Here is a 21,597-nt window from a genome sequence, read left to right as displayed (position 1 = left end):
ATCCATGGACACTACTGTGTATGAGTAAGTGCACATACTTGGCACAGTGCCTCCCCGGCAGGTCCACTCACCAAGCAGATGCTTCAGTATGGCCTGGTTCTGGTCCCAGAGGCTGTTGAAGGTGTTCCAGCGAGAGCGGCCATCAGGCAGGGGGTTCCTCCGTATCCAGCCTCCGCAGGAGAACTGGTAAAAATCCTCACAGGGGCTCACCCCACGGTCCAGGGACTCCAGGATTTTTCCAGCCACTCGAATGCAAGCCTCGGTGAGGCAGGTGCTGTGGGATGGGTCTGTGGCAGGGGACATGGCCGGGGTGTAGGGGACGGTCAATCAGTCTGAGAGAGGCAAACACTTCGGGAGGGGCCATGACAGTAGAGAGGTTATGAGGAGAGAAAAAAGCCAGGGGTGGGAGGCTTTGGGGAAGACTAGGCCCCCACTGGGAAAATCTTAGTGGTCCTTCAGCCTCTAAGCCCCTGCTGCCGGGAGGGCTGGTAACAGGTGTGGGCCCACCTACCTCTGTGGTACTGGACCCCCAGGGCCACAAGGCAGCCGAGAAGCAGTGCAGCCAGCAGTAGAGACACAGCTGCTAAGACCAGTTCCAGCTGCGTGTGTGGGCCTAGGAGGCGTCTTGTCCTCTTCCGGAATCCCACCTAGGTGGCACACAGGGACAGAGAGAGCGCACACTGCAGGACAGGGGACCCAAGATCACAGAAATCCTCCTGGAGGGTGCGGGCCCAGGCAGTTTCCAGTCATGTAGCAAAAATGGTAATGGGGTTAACTCTGGGCACGGGGCACTGAAGCAGGCCTGGCCGGCCCCGAGCGGGCCTGTGCACCGTCACGGCTTAGATGAGTGGAGCGGGGGCGGTTGATGACCGTCCTGATGAGCCCAGAGCTCTGGGTGGGCCGGGCGTCCTGCCAGGGCTGGGGTTTGATGAGGAAGGAGGAACCCCTTTTGCCCACCTCCTCCGAGTCCGGGAAGGCCCCGCCCTCCACGGGGGTCTCCGGGGCGTCTTCATCCCGAAGCGTGGCCCGTTTGTACTCCACCATCTGCCAGACAGCCGGGGAGCCCCCCCGAGGTCAGGCGGAGAGGACCCGTGGTCCCGCGCACGGCCCTCGCCCGCCCGGGCGTCCTCTCGCCCTGCAGCGAAAGCCCCTTCCCACCTGCCAGGCTCGCTGGCCTGCGCTCCCGCGACTCGCCCACCCGCCACCCGCGTACCCAGCTCAAGGACGCAGCCGCATCGCCGCCGGCTGCCCCGAGGCCACCCCGCTCCGCCTCGCGCCGCTCCTCCCGGCCTCGCCCCGGCGGCCCCCGGCCCGCACTCACGCCGCCGCCGCCGCCGCCGCCGCCGCCGCCCAGCTCCTGCAGCGCGACGCTCATGGTGCCGCGGCGGGCGGCGCCCCAGGGCTCCGGGCGGCCGCCCCCGCCGCCGCCGCCGCCGCAGCCCCTCGCTTGGCCGCCGCAGCCCCCGCCTGCCCGAGTCCCCCCTCCCCCCGCGGCGCCGCGCCCGGGGATGGGGGGGCGTGGGGGGAGGGGAGGAGCGCGCCCGCGGCTCCCCGCCCCCCGACCTGCGCCCAGGCCTCGGTTCTGGGCGCCCGCGGCCCGCCCTGCTGCGCTGCGCGAACCCGGGCCTGGGAGTCAGGCGCCCTCCAGAAGCGCCGCAGGCCCCTGCTCCTCCCCACGGCCAGCCAGCACCGCCCCCCATCCCAGCAGCATCTTGCAAGACCCCCATAATTTACATTCCTTTGACCAAGGCCGGGTTCCTTGGCTCGGTTCCCAACTGCAGGCTCCCCCATCCTCTTTGAATACCTTTGAAAAATTATGCCCCCCAGCAATCCATGTAGCCCCTCTTCAGCCATAGCCGAAGACACACAAGACGTTTCCAGGACATCCACACAGAGAGCACATAAACCCAAAGTACACAGGCAGGCACACAACCCAACATGCAATCCACACACACAGAAGACATTCACAAAATGTGCACATGGCATACTGGTACACAATGTGTGTATACACAACACATGCTGAGCTAACACACAAAGTACACAGTTGTTGGGTACCCCCAGCACGCTCAGAGAGCATGGGCCACGCACACACACACACAGCCCACTCTCACTCCACTTTTACGTTGCTTCAAGACCGCCACTTTTACTCTCCAAGATAATTGTCATCAGATCATCTCACAAAGGGAGGGTTACAGATGGTGACAAACTGGCAGGGAAAAAAACAGCCATGCACAGATATTTAAAGAAAAGACGTGTTAACATTTCCAACTTGGAGAAAGCAAACCATTTTATTTGGGAGGTTTACAAGGGAAAAAAAATAACAGCAAGCAATATTTAACTGAAAGGCAATAAATAGCGTGCCCCCCATGCATCTGTCTTCTGTACTGTCACTCCTTAATCAGGCCTGGTGCTTTTGCATTCCCCTGTGCTGAAGAGTGCCTCGTTTTCCTCAGTCCCCTAACCACCCACCCAGACCCCAAACAGGGTACAAGAATTTGACCTGAAAAGGCTTGGAGAGTTGGCAAATACGTAATCCATTTCTTGTCTCCCACCTCATTTCTCAGCCAGCTTGCTGCTAGTGGTTCTAACACGGAATTTTCTTGTCACTGGGGAATGGTGGATGATGAATGAAGCAGGCCAAGAAATCTTGGATTCTTTGGCATTTTCCACCCTGAAGTTGCATGTTCTGAAACAGGAGATAGTAGGATGTCATAGTTAGGATGAAAGATGCTGGGTTCAGGCCCTGTGTTCAGACTCAGTTTCCTTCATTTAAAATACCAATTTGGAAGGATCGTTGTGAGAAAGAAATGAAAGAACTCTTGTAAAATGTTTAGAATAGCGTCTGGCATATAGTGGGCACTCACTGTATTAGTTGTTATTATTATAAACCCACAGGTGTCAATGAGAAGTGAAAGGAGAAAACCGGGAAACGGACTTGGCCCAGTGGTTAGGGCGTCCATCTACCACATGGGAGGCCTGCAGTTCAAGCCCCGGGCCTCCTTGACCCATGTGGAGCTGGCCCATGCACAGTGCTGACGCGCGCAAGGAGTGCCGCGCCACACAGGGGTGTCCCCCGCGTAGGGGAGCCCCACGCGCAAGGAGTGCACCCTTAAGGAGAGCCGCCCAGCGCGAAAGAAAAGTGCAGCCTGCCCAGGAATGGCGCCGCCCACACTTCCCGTGCCGCTGACGACAACAGAAGCAGACAAAGAAACAAGACGCAGCAAATAGACACAGAGAACAGACAACTGGGGTGGGGGGTGGGGGGAATTAAATAAATAAATAAATCTTAAAAAAAGACAGGAGAAAACCTGTTCTCTTTCCCAGGTGGCAGGGTAGGCAGATGGGTTCCCGGGTAGTCAGAGGTTCTCCGAGCAAGGAGCATTCACAGTCAGCCAGCAGCAAGGTCTGCAGCAGCAAGGCCTTGGAAGTCTACTTATGACAAGTCTCTGGAGTTGTTCAAGTTCACTCTGGTGACAGTGAGACGTCACAGTACTCACCCTGCCTTCTCCCCCCTGAGCCTGGATGAAGGTAAAACATGCAGCAGGGTTTGTCCTGCCCCAAGAGAAGTCCCACCATGACAGTGTAAGTCAAGCTACTGAACCACCTGACAAAAGAGTCATTAGAAATAGTCCCCTGGCCACTGCAATGCCATACTGGAAATAGCAAGCTCTTACACAGCACATCACTGTATGCCAGCTACTGCTCTGGGAGCCTTACATTATGTACTTATTTACCTTCAGGACACTCTTATGAAGCCATTTTACAGATGAGAAACTGAGGCATAGAGAGGCTAAGAGTCACACAGCAAGAAAGTGGCAGAGCTGGGTTTCAAGGCTCCTTTCTGAAAAGCAGTTTGTCAATATGAATCAAAAGGAGGCTATATCTTCTGCCAGTCTTCTGCCACACCTTCCTGGGAAGAATAAGGGAAACACATCAATATTTAAGCCAGACAGACCCAGTCTCAAATCTGGGCTTAATTCTTTATCAGCTGTATGATCTTTATCGAGTTGCTTAAAAATTAAGACCTTTAATTTTCCTTATCTGTAAAATGGGAACCTCAGAAAGTTGCTATGAGAATTAAATGCAACTAGACATGAAAGAGCCTGCTATCTATTTTATAGTGTTCTCAGTTTCACTAGACTTGGGGTAAACGGACATTTCCTTTTTGTGCCTCTTTCATGACTACAATAATTTATTGGATGCATAACTATACCTGACCACACGTTAAATAGCCTATATATGAGAGGGCTTGGAGGCTGCTCTATTCTATAATTCTATTCTCTTTCCTGTGTTTATTATCTTTGACTGCTTTTCTCTCATTCTCTTGGTTTTTTGTTTGTTTGTTTTTGTTTGTTTACAGGTTTTTTTCTCTCTCTCTCTTTTCTGCTTTCCTTTCCTACAGAGGTAATCTTTTGTTGGTCCTCTTTTCCCTAAATCAATTGTGAATTGAGAGAGAATGGAAGAATTGGATAATGGTTTACTCATGAAATTTACAAGCACAATGTAGCCATGAGGACTAGAGAAAGAGCAGCGCCCAGTGCTGAGGAATGCGGGGTAAATAGGCACTCTCATATATTGCTGGTGGCTTGTAAATTCATGTCACCTTTTTGGCAATATGAAACAAAAGGTGTAAAAATGTGCACACTCTTTGACCCAGAAAGTCTACTTCTAGGAAATTTTTCCAGGAAATAATCATTATCCATAAGACGTTTGTATCTATTAACTTTTTTTAAAAATTGTATCCACCATAATTGCTAAAATAGTTTAGGAGTAAATCCACTTCCAATGAGGAAAACTTGCCTTACTCTGGGACAGAGAAGAGAATAGAAAACAAAACATACTGTTTTTCCTTAAACCTGTACAAATGCCACACTGGAACACTAGACCCTTAAAAACCAGGAGTTCCTTGAAGAAAAGCTCTGTGATTTCTCTAAGCTTTCGTTCCATTGTGCCTAATCTAGTGCTATGCACATAGTATTTACACAGTATCTACTAAAATGAAATAAACAAATTTGATGTTGATGAGGAGGAGATTTTTTGGCCTCCAAAGGCACATTAGAAGTTTTCTCTCCTGGGCTAAAAAATGTCATGGGCTAGGATAGCCATCTAACTTCTTAGCTACTGCTCTAAACTCTATTTGTTTTACACATATGTAGTTATAGTTATAGATGTATATAGTTACATATAGATTATTTGTATACATAATGGAGTAAAATTCATGACAGGAACAATAGCAATTAGCTTTGGCTGTGTAACAAAGTGCACCAAACTTGGTGGCTTAAAATGACAAACATTTATTATTTCTCATGTGCCTGTGATTGATTGGGTAGTTCTTTATGTCTGGGCCAGCACAGCAGAGGAGGGATGTTCTATGTTATCCCAGGGGATGATCTCACTTAAAATGTCTGAGCCTCAGCTAGGATGACTGTTGCTTTCTTTATGTGCTTTCTCTTCCTCCGGTAGGCTAGCCCAGTCTTCATACGGTGGTCTCAGGATTCTCGTAGCAAAAGAGGAGGCAAACCCCAGTACTTAAACACTTTTCAAGCCTCTGCTTGCATTACATTTGTTAATATCCCCATTTGCCGAAGAAAGTCACATGGTATAGCCCAGATTCAGGGATGGAGAAATAGACTGCTTTTTGATTGGAGGAGCTACAAAATACTGTGGACATTTTTAATCTACAGATATTTGCTCATCACAGCACTGTTTAAAGGCCAAAAGTTGGAAGAAAATTAGAAGCTCAAGAATGGGGGACTTGTTGACTGACTCATACATCCATACAATGGTATACTATGCAACATAAACAAAAGATGGAAAAGGAGAGTTAAATGTTACTGGAAAATGTTCTCCAGATAGAATTAAGTGTATGTGTGTGGGGTGTGGTGGTGGTTGCAGCATCTCATTTTTGTGAACAAAGTGTATAAAGCACATGTAAAGAAAAGAGGTTGGAAAGATATACAACAAATGTTAATATGGCTATAATGATAAGATTACTTTTAATTTCTTCATTATGCTTTTCTATATAATTATAGCTACCATTTCTATTGTCAAACATTTACTTAAGTACTTGTGGTAACTTACCTAATCCTCACAACGATCCATTATGTAGAGTCTACCAGTATCATAATGCCTGTTTTATGGATGAGAAACTTGAGACGCAGAGAATCATAATAACTTGCCCAAAGTCACAGAGAGGTAGTAGGCAGAGCTTTGGTTTGAATCTAAACTCTATCTTCTCCACCATTACACTATTCTCCTTTCTAAGTCAACTGATTTTTCTGGGGCCAGAGTGGGATGTATGGCAAATGGGCTATATCATTGATTTCAAACTTTTAAAAAACCATCAAAACTTTTTTATTGGAAATGTAATATACTCCAGATGTATATGGAGTAAAAGATGAAATTCATTTTGCTGCGATCCCAGAAACATCTCCGAGGTAACCACTATTAGCAGTTTGGTATGTATCGTTCCAGATCTTTCTTTTATATGCATTTGCACATAAACATATATATGTGTGTGTGTATTTCACATATATGAAATCATGTTCTCTACTTCCTGTTTGAAGGCATGTTGACAGTCCTAGGTACTCTTATCAGGTCAGTCCTCACAGATCTGCTTCATTTTTGGATATGATTTATCAGCCTCTCTTAAATGGAATGAGTCCTGGAAACGCCTTCATAATATGGGCTACCTTTGAGTGGATAAGCGGAGAACAAAGAAAGGGTCCTGAGAAAGGATTTAAAGAGGCTGTACAGGCTCTCTCTGCCTAGAGGAGCTCACATCAAATCTCAGTGCGTATTTCCATTCTCCTCTTCCATTTCTCAGCAGGTTCTGTTCTTTCCCCCCATTTCCCAATAAATTCTTTTTTTACTGGCCTAACTAAAAAAAAAAAAAAAAAAAAGCTGTACAGGGAGTGGATGTGGCTCAAGCAGTTGAGCAACTGCCTCCCACATGGGAGGCGCCAGGTTCAGTTCTGGGTGCCTCCTCCAAAAATCAAACAAACAACAAGCAAAAAAAAAAATGATAAAACCATCTCAGGGAAGCTGATATGTCTCAGTGGTTGAGTGCCAGCTTCCTACATACAAAGTCTTAAGTTCAATCCCCGGCCCCTGGTACCTAAAAACAAGGCTGTTCAGTCTTGGATGGAGAAACATGGTCATGAGAGATGATAGTAAAAAGACAACCCAAAGTATTTGTAATGTTTCTACAATTTCCACTTGAATAAAAGTTCCATTAATACTCAATTATCAGGGAAGCCAGATGTGGCTCAAGCTACTGGGCTCCCGTCTACCATATGGGAGGTCCAGAGTTTGATCCCCTGGGCCTCCTGCTAAAGATGAGCTGGCCCACAGAGAGTGCTGGCCCTCCCCGCAAGCTGGCCCGAGCAGAGAGCTGGTGCAGCAAGATGACGCAACAAAAAGAGACACAGAGGAGAGATAAAAAGAGATGCAGCAGACCAGGGAACTAAGGTGGGATAAGAGACTGAGCACCTCTCCCCTACTCCAGAAGGTCCCAGGATTGATTCCCAGTTCCACCTGAAGAGAGTACAAGCAGACACAAAAGAAAGCACAGCGGATGCACACAGAGAGCAGACAATGGTGGTGGTGGGGGTGGGGGAATAAATAAATAAATCTTAAAAAAAATACTCAATTATCAAAAGGCATATTATTCTGTTTAGAACATATAAATTGAGTCCCTTAGGTTTGTTTTTTAAGATTTATTTATTTAACTTGTTTGCACTTGCTGTCTGCTCAACTTCGTTTTAGGAGGTACTGGGAACTGAACCCAGGTCCTCCCCTGAGGTATAGGGGTGCCCAACTGCTTGAGCCACATCTGCTTCCCTTTGCTAGGTTTTTGTCTTTTTTTTTTCCTTTAGGAGGTACACAGGGCTTGAACCTGGAACCTCATACATGGGAAGCAGGCACTCAACCACTTGAGCTACATCCACTCCCCACTAGGTTTTCTTTTTTTTAATTTAATTAATTAATTTTTTTAAGATTTATTTTATTTATTTCTCTTCCCTTTCCCCCCTTTGTCTGCTCTCTGTGTCCATTCGCTGTGTGTTCTTCTGCATCCACTTGCATTATCCAGTGGCACAGGGAAACTGCGTTTCTTTTTTGTTGTGTCATCTTGCTGTGTCAGCTCTTTGTGTGTGTGAGGCACCACTCCTGGGCGGGCTGTGCTTTTTCACGCAGGGTGGCTCTCCTTGCAGGGTGCACTCTTGTGCGTGGATCACCCCTACATGGGGCTACCCCTGGGTGGCGTGGCACTCCTTGCACATGGCAGCACTGCACATGGGCCAGCTTACCACACGGGTCAGGAGGCCCTGGGAATAGAACCCTGGACCCTCCATATGGTGGACAGATGCTCTATCAGTTGAACCATGTCCACTTTCACCCACTGGGTTTTCAATTGAGAAATTCATTTCACTGTCACAAAACTCCAAACAACCTTTGTTGTTTAGCTGTAAAATGAATTTTTCCTCTCATGGGCAGGGATGAAGAACATCAGAATTTTAAGCAAAGGATCAAAATGTAAAGAACTCCCCCTACATTTTTACAACATAACTGAAGCTTTTATACTGCTGTAGCTTTAAAACTTTAAGCTTTAGTCTTTTACTTTAGCCATGATCCAGAAAACACATCAGGGACAGGAATAAAATCATTTAAGGAGCTGACCCAATAAATGCAAGGTTAAATTGTTATTCTTCCCATTTCCCTCACCAGTGTGAGAGAAGAAGAGGGAATTGTTTCAATTACCCATCTAGTGCTAGCATCTCATCTTTGGCAGGAACCCTCATTGTCCCTGCTTTAGAACTTTCAGTGAGGGGTAGCTCATGACCTCTCTAGAGGAACTACTTTATCTCAGGTCAGCACCAACAGTCTGCCCCCTGTACCTCCTTCCCCTAATCCTAGGCGCACCCTTTTTGGCTCCTCATAACAAGTCAGCTCTCTTGACCCCTTGATAGCTCAGTTAATCTTTGCAACAATCCTGGGAGGAGGTATTACCAGGACTCCCATTTTACAGATATGAATCCATTGTGGTGGAGCAGATGTAGCTCAATCGTTGAGGGCCTGTTTCCCATGTACAAGGTCCTGGGTTTAAGCTCCCATACCTCCTAAAAGGAAAGGGAAACGGACTTGGCCCAGTGGTTAGGGCATCCATCTACCATATGGGAGGTCCGAGGTTCAAACCCCAGGCCTCCTTGACCCCTGTGGAGCTGGCCCATGCGCAGTCCTGATGTGCGCAAGGAGTGCTGTGCCACACAGGGGTGTCCCCCACATAGGGGAGCCCCAGCGCAAGGAGTGCACCCCGTAAGGAGAGCCGCCCAGCGGGAAAGAAAGTGCAGCCTGCCCAGGAATGGCTCCGCCCACACTTTCCCTGCGCTGACGACAACAGAAGCAGACAAAGAAACAAGACGCAGCAAAAAGACACAGAGAACAGACAACCAGGGGAGGGGAGGGAAATTAAATAAATAAACAAATCTTTAAAATAAACAAATAAATAAAAATAAAAGGGAAAAAAGATTCCATTGTGTTGCCAGAGTAAGCACATAGTAGAACCCCCCCCAACCAGCAGTCACTGAGCATCCAGCAGGAGTCAAGTCAAGCACAGTGTCATGGCCTTTACCCTCATTATTTCATCTACAAAACAGTCATTTATGTAAGTTCTCTCATCTCCATGCTTCAGACACCACACAGAGCCTCGGAGAAGTATGTGTATTATACAAATGCACAGGAAAAATTGGAGGAATATATATCAAAGATGTTTTACTGTGTGTGATTTTCCACATTTTCCTAAAATTCTACAAGTACAAATGAATTAATTTTTAAAAACTGTAATTATGAGGCCTTCAGTTCAAGGTCACCCAGAAAGCCAGGAAACCAAGCTTGGAACCCTTTGCAGACAACCTCTAGTGAGGTGGAATTTCCTGGACTCTCTTCTAGTGGCCCTAAGCCTTGAACTCACTTGTCCTTCCAGGCCTCGGGCTCCTCTCATTCCAGGCTAGGCCTCGACCTCCAGCTGCAGCCCTCATTCCAGACTCTGGGACAGGGCAAAGGAGGGGTGTTAGGGGTGAGCCCCCAAGATTGGGGCCTTGACTGAGGCCTTCCGAGACCTGCAGCCATCCAGTTCCCTGAGGGCAGCCTCCATTGCATTCGCCTCTGCGTCCCCGGACCTTGTACTCGATGAGGAGTTGTTGGAGGAAAGAGACTGAGCAGTGACTCAGGAGGAAGACCCAAGCAGCCTCTCTAGTTGTGTGATTTGGCTGGAAGAGGTGGGGAAACGCTTCAGGGACAGTGGAAACCCCTCCACCTGGGATGTAGACAGAGTGATTATTACCCTTATCAACGCTGTAGTCACTGTCGCCACGTGAGACATTCTCCCCCACCCCGCCAAGGCCAGGGATTGCGCCAGAACTTCAGCAGGTGACGCTGCCGCTGACGGCCTGCCGGGGGGCGGACGGCGGAGAGGAGGCAGGCGGAGGGGGCGTGTCCCCAAGGTGCGACGAGGACGGCCACGTGGTCCCAGCCAGGCGGCGGGAGGCGCCCTGCTTCGCGCTCCCCACCCGCCGGCGCGCGCCGCGTCCTCAGGCGCTCCGGGCTTCCCCGCGTCACCCGCAGCCGGGGCGGCCCCGCGGCGCCACCATTCATTCCTCCTACACTGCACCGGCGGCTCGGGCATCCGGGGCGGGGCGGGCCGCAGGGTCGGCGGCCGCCTTCGGCCCCTCTTTGGGCTCCAGCAGCCGGGCGGGGGTGTCCGGCTTGTTGCGCGCGGTGTCGGCCCAGTTATTGGGACCCCTCTAGGAGGGACAGAAACTCAGGCGGTGCACTGACACACATACAGGGGCCAAGCATGGAGTCAGAGATTCAAAGAGGCAGACACTGTTAGAGACAGACGCCGACAAAGACCGTGACACACAAAAAGATATGGGGCACAGGGAGGCACAAAAGGGCAGTCAGAGACACACAGACCCCGACGAAAGCCAGGGACAGCGTAAGGCGGGCAGAACAATCCGGATACCAGAACACTCATTGGCCTGAGCTCTTCCCGCGCGCCCCGCGCGTTGGTTGCGTCCGCGCTCCTCCGCCAGTGCCCCGCTCTGCCTTCGCCCGTTTCCCCAGTCACCCCTCTTAAGTGCGGGACGCGCTCCAGCCTGCGGAACCCGCACCAGCCCCCGCGCCCCCCTGCCCCCGGTTCCGGTTGCCCGATTCTCTTAGCCTCGCGGCCGGACCTGCCCTCGGCCCCCCAGTGCCGGGCTCGCTCCCGCCCCCCGGGTCCCGCCTCTTTCCGCCAGATTCCGCCCCACTTGCCGGTACCAGCCCCTTGCGTCCCCAGTCCCCCGAGTCCAGCATTCCCGCCACCGGGCGGGGCGGGACCCTCCCGCCGCCGCTCCGGTCCCCGCGAGCTGGGTCAGCGCTGCCCCCCGCCCTGCCTCTCTCCCCGGCGGGCGCCGGCCCCGCCTCCGCCGCCCCCCCGCCGGCCCGCGCCGCCCGCCGCGCTCTGCTCTGCCGCAGTCGGGCGCTCATCGTCATTCCGCTCTCGCCGCCGCTGCCGCCCCCGCCCCCCGCGCGCCGCCCCCGCCGGGTCCCCGCCGCCGTCGCCGCCGCTTGCCCAGCGGCCCGGGAGGCGGAGGCGCGGGGGAGGAGGCCGCGCTTGGCACCGCAGCCCCGGATGCTGCATGACTTCATCCTTCCGCCGGCTGCCCGGTTGAGCTAGGGCCGGGGTGGCAGCCAGCCCGCCGCCCGCCGCAGTCCCGCGCCCGCCCCGCGCCCGCCATGTCCGAAATCCTGCCCTACAGCGAGGACAAGATGGGCCGCTTCGGCACCGACTCCGAGGGCTCCGACCTATCCTTCAGCTGCCGCCTGCAGGACACCAACTCCTTCTTCGCGGGCAACCAGGCCAAGCGACCCCCCAAGCTGGGCCAGATCGGCCGAGCCAAGAGAGGTATGGGCGCCGGGCCTGGAGCCGCCGCCTGACCCAGAAACCCTCCGCCGGGCGCTCGGCCGCCCGCCGCTCCCCGCCCAGCGCTCCCATCTCCTGCCGCAGACCAGCGCAGCCAGCAGCTCGCCGGCCCGGGCTGGGCTCTGTATGGGTGGGTGGGGGGGAATCCTCGCCGCAGTGTTGTGTCCCCCTCTTTCCCTCTCCCGGGAACACACTGTCCCGGATTCGAGGCTCGGCGCCTCTGGAAGCAGAGCCCCGGGAGCTGGGCAAGGGGGAGGGGCCGGTCGGGCATTTGGGGCTGCCTGGAAGTGGGAATCGGGCGACGGGCCGTTTCTTCGAGATCAGAAGCTGAGTCAGGGGGTGTTACAGAGGAATCTTCGGGTGGGAAGGCCGTCCGATTGGAAATAGGGTAGGGGGACCGGGGACATGGTCGTCCTCGTTGTTTGCATGGCGAGGGGATTCTGTTGGCGCCAGGATAGCAAGGCGGGTTGAGGAGAGGGCTGGACTGGCTGGAGATTCTGTTTGAGAGCAGGTGAGGAGGGGATTCTGTTGAAATGAAGGTTGAAGGCGGGCAGGGGTGGGGGGGATCCCAAGAGCAAGAGGCTTCTGAGGAGCTCGGATGCAGGAAGGTTCAAGCGGCGGGAGGACTTAGACTGGGAGGTAGAATGGCGGGAGCCTTTGGAAGAGGGGCGTTCCGCCATACAGAGGGGCGGGGGTCTGGGGGATCTAGGCTTGGCAGCGGGTTTTCAGCTGGAGAGGGCGTTCTGTGACACGGGGATCCGAGGGACATCGCTAGGGCCACCTGCGGGGCGCGCGAACACGGGACCCATTCTTGCCGCCGCCCTCCAAGGCCGCGCGGCTGACGCGCTTTCTCCCTGCGCAGTGGTGATCGAGGATGACCGGATAGACGACGTGCTGAAGGGGATGGGGGAGAAGCCGCCGTCCGGAGTGTAGACGTGCCGGTTCGGGCGGCGGGCTCCGGGCCCAGCCCCCCAGCGGCCAGGAGCGCGGGCCGGCGATGCGGCTGCCCACGCCCCACGCCCCCCGCCCCGGCCCAGGCGCCCGCGGGCGGGGGCTGCAGGGCCGCGCCGCCGACGGGTCAGTGTCGCTGCGGCCGCCGCCCCGCGCCCCGGAGCTGTCCGCTTCAGCACCACAGCGGCAGCGGTAGCGCCGCCGCGCTCATGCACTTTAGAACCTCGGGCCGCAGCCCCACCCAGCACACCGGAACGGACACGGAGACCCGCGGCCCGCAGCCCCCGGCCCGCCCCCTCCCGCACGGCTCCCCTGCCCCGCCCCCCTCCGGCCGGTCTACTCGGCAGACCCGGCAGCCGGCCGGCATCGGACCGCGCGCGCGCGGCCAGGGATGTTTGGCTGCGTATTTGCATGAGCTTCCCATCCACCTGAGTCCAGCCCTCCGGGCCGCTCCTCACCCCAACCCCTGTCTGGCGTGACCCCATCCTCAGCCTCTTTCTAAGGGACTTCCTCAGCACATTTGTATTTTTATATCCGACTCTTTGTTTACTGGCTCTGCTCATGGTTCGTGCCCTCCCCCCACAGCCTCAGCCAAGCTCTTCTGCGCCTGGCGGATAGGACGGGTCTTGAGGCTGGGGTGGGACAAGCTCCCAACATGGTAACCAACCACATGGCCAGTCTGCCCAGACCTGACTCTAGGCAGGCGGCTCTCTGGCAGACCCCATTCCCCAAGGTATCACCTTCCAAGGGCCCAGATCTGATTTTACCTTGGACCCCTGCGTCCTACCCCTGGAAACCCAAATGGGAACTACTCTGCACCTTTGGATGATACCTGTGGCCCTGGAGATGTTTTCCATCCAGGGGTGTCCTTTGTAAATGTTCCTCCATCCTCACTGTACCAGGAGTGTGTGAATAAACACAGATCTCCCTCTGTGTGTGTGTGTGTGTGGCCACAGCCACTGCTTCAGTCTGCTCAGGAGCCAGGCCAAAATGACTCTGAGCCCCATTTGGGGAGAAGAACAGATAACTTGGGAATCTCAGGTGCATGCTGCTGGTGGGAGAGGGCTGCCAAGTGAACACAGGCCAGCCTGGCCTGGAAACATTACTACAATGTGGCCTCTCTGGGTACAAGTACAACCAAACAGGACAGGCCACCAGAGTTGGGCCTGGGGTCAGAAACACAAAGCAGTCTAGACTCAAAGTCTGTAGCCTCTTGTGGATAAATCCAGATTGAATAGGGCTCAGGAACAAGCCCCAGGGATGTAGGTCTCAGAAACTGGCATGCAGAGGAATTGTGCTGGGCTTTGCCGCAGGGGATGAATCACTGATGAGTACAGTATGCAGAGAAGGGGATTGGGGTACCTAGGGGAGATCTAAGGAACCCAAGAAGGAAGCGCAAAACATAGGATTTGGGATCCATTTTGGCCTGGGCAATAACTGGTTCATGTGGGTTTGCTTCTACTGCCTCTATTTTGGGTATGAAGCCCCTGGGATTTGAGCACCTTGGGCCTAACCCCAAGCCCTGAGTCAGGAATTCCAACTAGGAACCCCAGGCAGAAAAGCAGGAAGATCTGCAAGACCATGGTTCTGGCCTCATAGCTGAATGGCACTGAGGAAGTCCTCATGATCCGAGTCCTGGAGGAAGCAGGGTGAGGGAGAAGGTCTGGGGGGGGAGTGGATCTGGGCCCCCTGGGCCAGCTGGGCCTCACTTAGCTCTCTGCCCTTGTGCATGAAGTAGAGATGGAAATGGAAGCCGCTGCTGTAGGTTGTGTGCCTCAAGGACCAGCCGTAATGGACTTGGGCATAGTGTCTGGTCCGAAAGTGGGGAGCAGCAGAGGTCAGTGAGATGAACCGGCCCCCAGGGACCAGCACTCGGCTCACCTGCAAGGGAGACAGAGAAGCCATCAATGAGGAAGCCATCCTCAGGTCATCATAAGGTCAGTACTACCCCGATGCCCTCCCAATCAAACCTCAAACATCCAGTAGCTCAGGGCTTTCCATGATAATAGGATGAGAGCCCTCCCTGCTGCCTGGCCATTCCATGGGGGTAAGGCTATCTTCTAGACAGGTTAGAGCATGGGAGTGATGTCAGGTGCAGGGGCACTGCATTCTGGTCAACTGCTCACCCTCTCAATCTGTGTCACCTGTCTGGTACCTGGCTGCTACCTCATTTCTATGGCAACCCAGTAGCCATTCGTCAACCTATGTGAGCCGGGCCACTCCAGGTCCCCTCCAAACCTGACCCAGCTTAACCCTCTCCTTCCAGTGAACCACTTTGAGTGACTCACCACCTGGTCTGAGCCATGCCTCCTTCTGGCTTCTGGCTTCTTTCAATCTCCTAAACTTCAACCCATTATCCCTGCCTCTTGGTCTGCCCTCCTCTCTTGTTGCCTCCTCACCTCACTCAGCACCTGATCCACAGTGTGGATACCATCAGAGGACACTGTCCAGGGATCCCGTTCTCCAGCCAGCAGGGCATCCAGTGTGCCTTTCTCGAGCACCACGTCGAAGGAGCCACTCGGGAAGCCCAGTGTCCGCACATCCATGGTCTCCCAGCGCAGTGTGGGCACATGGGCATAGCGAGCCCTCATGGCAGACACCACTACTGATGAGTAGTCCACACTGGTCACATCAGGGAAGCCCCTAAGGAACAGCTCATAGCTCAAGGCACTGTTTCCACAGCCTAGGATGGGTGGCAAAAGGGCTGGGTTAGCTTTAGTTCTCACTAACCCCTGATTATCCATCCACTCTTGGCACTGTTTTCTCTTAACCCAAACATTTCAGTACTGAGATGAAAGCAGAGTGGTCTAGAAAAGCACATGAGCCTTGAAGTCACAAAGACCTGGGTTCAGGTCCTGACTCCACCATTCCTAGTTGTGTGGCTTAAGTTTGATCAAATATTCAGAACTTGGATTTCCTATTCTCAAAAATGAAGATAACAATACCTAGCCTACATGCAGGATGTGGTACACTAAATTTATGAACTAAAACAGCTGGAGAATAGCTAAAGGAGCTTTGAACTTATGAGTCCAAAGGTCAGCGTTCTGCTATAATCTAGTCACGTAACCACAGTTATTCGACTCTTTGGACCTCTTTCCTCAAACTCAGAATGGAGATAATATCAATATCATTAGGACAGCAATTTATTACTGATCCCTAACCTTTCAGGTAACCTCCAAAGATACCATCCCTGGGAAGCCTCCTGTTAGGGAGTTTTATCTTACTTTGATTTCCAAGAAAAAATTAAGAAGTGAAGGGAAAACTAGGCGTGGACACACACAGTTGATCATTTGTAATTCCTTAATGTCTTTACTGAGCACCATTTATTGGGCTCTAATGATGAATCAGAGTCCCTGCCCTTAAGGAGCTAATGCTCCAGTAGAGGAACAGACATGGAGTCAGGCAATTGCCACATGGCCTGATGGGTTCTTCAACAGGGATAGGCCACGGGATCCCTCATTAGGGCTCCTGAAACCACCAAAGGTAGGTCAGCCAAGGGCTTCATGGAGCTGACAGCCAAGCAGCCTTGATTGTAGCAGTCAGAAGGTAGAATTCCCATCTCCACTTCAGACAGACAGTGTCCCCTGGGGAACTCATCGAGGACCTTCATCAGAGCCCCTGGCTTGTAGCATGCCCTGTGGAATTTGGACTTGGGCATCTCCACGATTATGTGAGACAATTTTACAAAATCTCATACTATTTACAGATACCTCCTTTCAGTTCTGTTTTCCTAGAGAACCCTGACTAACACACACACTCTAGTGGGATGTGCCTGGAAAGCAGTACCAAAGAAGAGAGGGCTAGGTTAAAGAAGGGGGATGTGGATCTGAAAGGGCATGAAGATCATTTGGCTTCTTCCAGGCCCTCCTGTTGTCCATCTCAGTCTGAGAAGGGGCTAGATGACAGTTCTTGGTGGCCTCACATGGGGATCTTGAGCTCTTGAGATTAGGTTGCCTTTAATCCCCATTTGCCTCCCTAAGAGGATCCCAGGATCAGCTGCTGTGATAGCCCTAATCTAGCAGGGCTTGGTACCTGGGCAGGACACTCAGAGGCAGCTGGCTGGTCCTCGGCTGCCCCTTCCCATGTTCTTTGTCAGGCGCTGGGGCTCAGGGAGAGTACCACCTCACCTGGGAAAACCTAACACGTGATTCTCCACATTGGGGCCCCAAGAAACTCTGGAAGATATGCCACATGGGGCTGGGGTGGGGCATGGCTGCACAGGAGAGGTTAACAGTTCCAGGGTGAAATCCCACTGGGTTCCTTGACTGTCAGTCCCCTTCACCACCACTATACCTGAACTCATATGCTTCCAGAGCTCTGCCTAACAGTGAACAAACCCAAATCTCCTTCCTTCATTTTCTTTGTGCAGAAGGGCATCTTCCAAGTGAACTTAGCCAAAGATGAAAGGAAGTGAAAATCAGACCACAGGTCCAATCATGCCCAAAAAACAGTGATTTCTGATCCTGCTGTCTGAGTGAATTCAGAGCCAGGAATTAAGAGGGGCTTGGGAAGGAAACTGCCTTCTTGGTGGGGCAGCAGAGCCCTGGAGAATTGGTCCAGATCCAGGAAGCATCACATGTGGGCCCAGAGCTTTGTGGATGCTATCCCAACACTAAGAGACTGAGGCATAAGCCAGAATGTCCATTCATTTATAACAGAAAAGATAGGCATCATGGGGACTGGACAGCTAAATCCTCTGGTCAGTCCCTTCTCTCCCTATAGGAAATTTAAATGGAAAGCCAAATTATGAACAGAAGATTCCTGTGGAACATGAAATCAAGCAAGGAGGGAGAAATGGAGAAGTGTAACGATGGTGAAGTTGTAACAACCAGATACATTTATCTGCCATGAGGATATTGTAGCCATAGGGACCAGACACAGGGCTTAAGCAGGGCAGTCTGCTCTCTGAAGAGACCTGGAGAAACTACCTCTCTGGCTCCCTTTTTCAAAAAATTTATTTTTAAATAATTTCAAACTTACAAACTTAATTTCAAACTTCACTTACTATTGCAAAGATAATACAAATCCCATACAGGGAACTCTAACACACCCTTATCCTCCCAGGTACACAGATCAACTGATCTTAATATTTTGCCTCATTTGCCATATCTTTCTATCTATCTATTCATCTATCAATCTATTTTTAAAGAAATCAATTTTTTTTATATATATTAATAAAATATCCAATTCATCAAAAGGGTACAGTCAATGGTATTTGGTATAATTACATAGTTGTGCATTTATCATCAATCTATTTTAATCTATTTTTTGAACATTCGAGAGCATTTTTCATGCTCCTTGAAAACTTAATACTTCCATGTACATTTCCTAAGAACAAGAATATTCGCTTATGTAACCACCTTAAGAGCAGTTATCGAGTTCAAGAAATTTAACCTATAGATATATAATTTAAAGCTTACAGTCTATATTTCAATCTTTTCAAGTCCCAATAATGTCTGGTTCCCATTTTTAATAATAATATTAATGCTAGTTTAACAGTCATTGAATACCAGGTCCTATGCAAGCACTTTATCAAAATTTTCTCAGTATCTCCAGAGAGAAGATACTATTATTACTGCCCCCAATTTCTAGATGGGGAAATTGAGCCTGCCCAAATAGACAAGGAGCTTTCTCAAGGTCAGACAGTCAGTGGCAGAGTCAGGATTTGGACCCAGGCCTGTCTCACTGCAGATGCAGAGCTCTAAACTACTATGCTAACTTGCCTCCCAGTTTTCAAGGGGCCCACTCACCTTCAGTGGTGACATTCCATCTTTAGTTATATCAATATGACAGTAAGGCTGTAATTCACAATGTGGTCATTTTACCAATTTCAGCAGAGTTCTGGATGCCTCTCTGTGCTACCTACACTCAACTGTATAGCAGGAGAAATGGAAGCTCTGGAGCCATATGGCATCTCATTCCACTGCTGACTCCCTGCATGACTGTAGTGGACACTGTGGGTGCTCTGCCCAATTTCCCATGGATCCCTTTTACTTGTTTTAGTATGTCCCTAGGTTTTCATGTGCGTTGCTTCTAAGGGCCACCATCAGTGACTCTCCTCAGGGAGACCTTGCCTATACTGGCAATCTTGCTTGGCCTCTTCCCCTTCTCTGTTCTGCTCCCCCTACCTCCTTACCAACATCTCTTGGGAGCACTGTCCTAATAAATGACTTGCACATGACTCTTCATCTCGGGATTTGCTTTTGGGGAACCCAACCCAAAGACAATGACCTAGAACAGGGATTGGCCAAATCTAGCTCACCACCTGTTTTAATAAGGTTTTACTGGAATACAGCCACGTTCATTCATTTATGTGTTATCTGTGGCTCATCTCATGTTACCACAGCAGAATTAGGTAGCTGTGACAGAGACTGTATGACCTGCAAAGCCTAAAATATGTACTATCTGACCTTTTTCAGAACAATTTTACCCACACTTAACCTCAAGTAGGTCTCTAAATATGTATCATTAACCTCTAGGAATTGTCTAGAGTAAGTTAGAAAGTGCCCAGCACAGTCCCTGGCACCTACTAGGTGGTTAACTGTTCATGGAGATAGAATGTAGCACAGGGTACTCTCCAGGTTGTGGGTCCTGTTCTAGGATCTGGGGGGCCCTGCCTGGAAAGTTTTCCTTTCTGATTTTTAGATGTTCTCACCTTCTATCCAGAAAAGGACACTTCCCAGTCAAGCAGATTTTAAGGCACTGTTATTCTGGTAACCAACAGCATGAGAATCAACTGTGTAGGTTGTTGAAAATAGATTCTGGACCCCACCCTGGACCATTCCTGGAATTAGGATCTTGTGGTGGGGTCCAATTTCCTGGGTGACTTGATGAACACTAAAGTTTGAAAAATGTAGATGTATGAAAAATTTATAGATAAACGCAATGGCTTAAAAGCAAAAAATTCAAGGGAAACGGACTTTGACCCAATGGTTAGGGCGTCCGTCTACCACATGGAGGCCTGCGGTTCAAGCCCCGGGTCTCCTTGACCCGTGTGGAGCTGGCCCATGCGCAGTGCTGATGCGCGCAAGGAGTGCCCTGCCACGCAGAGGTGTCCCCTGCGTAGGGGAGCCCCACGCGCAAGGAGTGCACCCATAAGGAGAGCCACCCAGCAGGAAGGAGGGAGCAGCCTGCCGAGGAATGGCGCCGCCCACACTTCCCGTGCCGCTGACGACAACAGAAGCGGACAAAGAAACAAGACGCAGCAAAAAGACACAGAAAACAGACAACCGGGGGAGGGGAGGGGAATTAAATAAATAAAAATAAAAATCTTTAAAAAAAAAAAAGCAAAAAATTCAAGAGGAGGAGGGTTCTGGGAGGAACCACAAAGAAAACTTTTAATATAACTGGGGCTTTTTATTTGCCAGACATTGTTCTAGGTATCTTTCATTCTCATTTAATCATCTTAGTAACTCCATAAGTAAGCACTCTTATTTTTTTAAGGCTGAGAAAATGGAGGCACAGAAATGTAAGTATCTTGTCCAGTATTCCAAAGCCAAGTGTCAACAGAACCAAGATTCCCACATAATAAGCTGCCTCCAGAGTCCAAGTTCTTAGCCACTACTCTCTAGTACTAGGAATGTCTTATTTCTCAAACTGAGTAGGGTATACACACGTATTAGATTCATTAGTTATATCTTACATATATTGTATTATAGATGTCTTCTGCATGTATGAAATATTTCACTTAAACATATATACAATAACGACTTTAATAAAGAATAATGTGAAAACTGTAATTGGAAGGAAACCCGTTGCTCAATAAAACCTCACTAGAGCCTCCAAGGCTGGCAGTGGGAGAGGACGCCGAGTAGGCAGCTGGACCTCAGATCCCTGCTTTGGGTGTCAGCACTTCTTTGGTAGGGAATTGTGCCAATCTCGACTGCAATCTCCCCTCTGGCCTCAGGGGCGCTGTTCTCCCTCACTAACTTCGGGCACGTTTTAGTTAGGACTCAGGGAGTGCTGAGACGATAATCCTCTCTAAGTGACAAGGGTGCCCATAAGCGCAAGAGGAGCGCTAGGCATTGTGCTTTAGGTGCCTGCAAGGGTCTTACCTGATTTGAGCTCGCACATCCATTTCTAGGGATGAAGAATCTGAAGTTCAGAAAGGGTTCTGAATCACAGCAACTAGTGTTCGGGACTTGAAACAACAGGTCCTTCGAGCTCTCCAGTGCCCGAGGATCCCTTCCCAGGGTCCAGAACAGGATCCGGGATCACTCTTCTCGCTCTGACCCAGAGGACTATCTTTGTCCAGGGGACCCCGATCTGAGACTCACTTGGCTCCTTTTTGTCCGCGCTAAATCTGGCCGAGATTCTGATGGTACCAGATCTTGCCTCCGAATTGGGGCGTCCTCCAAGAGGAGTGGACAAGCGGAAAAAAAGCGAATGGGGCCAAGCCGGGGCAGATCCGGTCCAGCCAGCTCCACCCGGGCTGGGCAGAGCCGGTACTACCCACCTAGCACGAGGATCCGGTCCTCGGGCCGCAGCTCTGGCTCCAGGAGGGAACGGAAGGAGGAGAAGTCCCCGAACCACTCGTAGGGAGCAGAATCAGCTGCGCTTTGGTATCGCTGGTCCCAGTACTGGACCTCACTGTACCCACAGTTCAGCTCCGGTAACTCCGGGAGGGGCTGCGGGGCTCCAGAAAAGGCCATGCTTGCGGCGGCAGCCGGCCAGGACTCCAG

General features: G+C 51.3%; 2 protein-coding genes and 1 long non-coding RNA gene across 6 annotated transcripts in view; 1 reads left to right on the top strand and 2 right to left on the bottom strand.

Annotated features, from left to right (window-relative positions):
• The window catches only part of ECE2 (endothelin converting enzyme 2), a 35,185-nt gene extending 13,592 nt beyond the window's left edge, over positions 1–21,593 (bottom strand). Inside the window, exons 1-5 of one of the 4 annotated variants that reach the window (XM_058295466.2) lie at positions 21,372–21,593; positions 15,316–15,599; positions 958–1,044; positions 512–647; positions 72–287 (exon numbers count right to left, since the gene is read on the bottom strand). In XM_058295466.2, the coding sequence (XP_058151449.1) occupies positions 72–287; positions 512–647; positions 958–1,044; positions 15,316–15,599; positions 21,372–21,567 (919 nt within the window). In that variant the 5' untranslated portion in view covers positions 21,568–21,593. Of the gene's footprint in view, positions 1–71; positions 288–511; positions 648–957; positions 1,045–1,213; positions 1,296–1,804; positions 1,943–15,315; positions 15,600–21,371 lie in introns of those variants that run through there. The other 3 variants (XM_058295463.2, XM_058295462.2, XM_058295465.2) reach the window with 3 other exon arrangements.
• On the bottom strand, positions 2,270–4,696 carry LOC131278221 (uncharacterized). Its single transcript, XR_011648542.1, has 2 exons — positions 3,735–4,696; positions 2,270–2,686 (listed from the first exon to the last, which is right to left on the bottom strand). It is a non-coding gene; the product is annotated as an uncharacterized lncRNA (long non-coding RNA).
• Positions 11,702–12,998, top strand: CAMK2N2 (calcium/calmodulin dependent protein kinase II inhibitor 2). The gene is made up of 2 exons (XM_004464572.5): positions 11,702–11,947; positions 12,828–12,998. The coding sequence occupies exons 1-2, from the start codon at positions 11,779–11,781 to the stop codon at positions 12,896–12,898; spliced, it is 240 nt and encodes a 79-aa protein (XP_004464629.1). The 5' UTR covers positions 11,702–11,778; the 3' UTR covers positions 12,899–12,998.
• Positions 21,594–21,597: the final 4 nt, after the last annotated feature.

This window comes from Dasypus novemcinctus, chromosome 4 (genome assembly GCF_030445035.2).
Source record: "Dasypus novemcinctus isolate mDasNov1 chromosome 4, mDasNov1.1.hap2, whole genome shotgun sequence".
Taxonomy (NCBI): Eukaryota; Metazoa; Chordata; class Mammalia; order Cingulata; family Dasypodidae; genus Dasypus; species Dasypus novemcinctus.
This window is presented reverse-complemented; position numbering and strand designations above follow the sequence as displayed.

Bases quoted from the DNA above. Each gene is read 5' to 3' on its own strand.
- CAMK2N2 (XM_004464572.5), top strand. From the start codon at position 11,779: ATGTCCGAAATCCTGCCCTACAGCGAGGACAAGATGGGCCGCTTCGGC. The intron at 11,948-12,827 runs GTATGGGCGCCG...CTCCCTGCGCAG, and splicing joins GATCGGCCGAGCCAAGAGAG to TGGTGATCGAGGATGACCGG.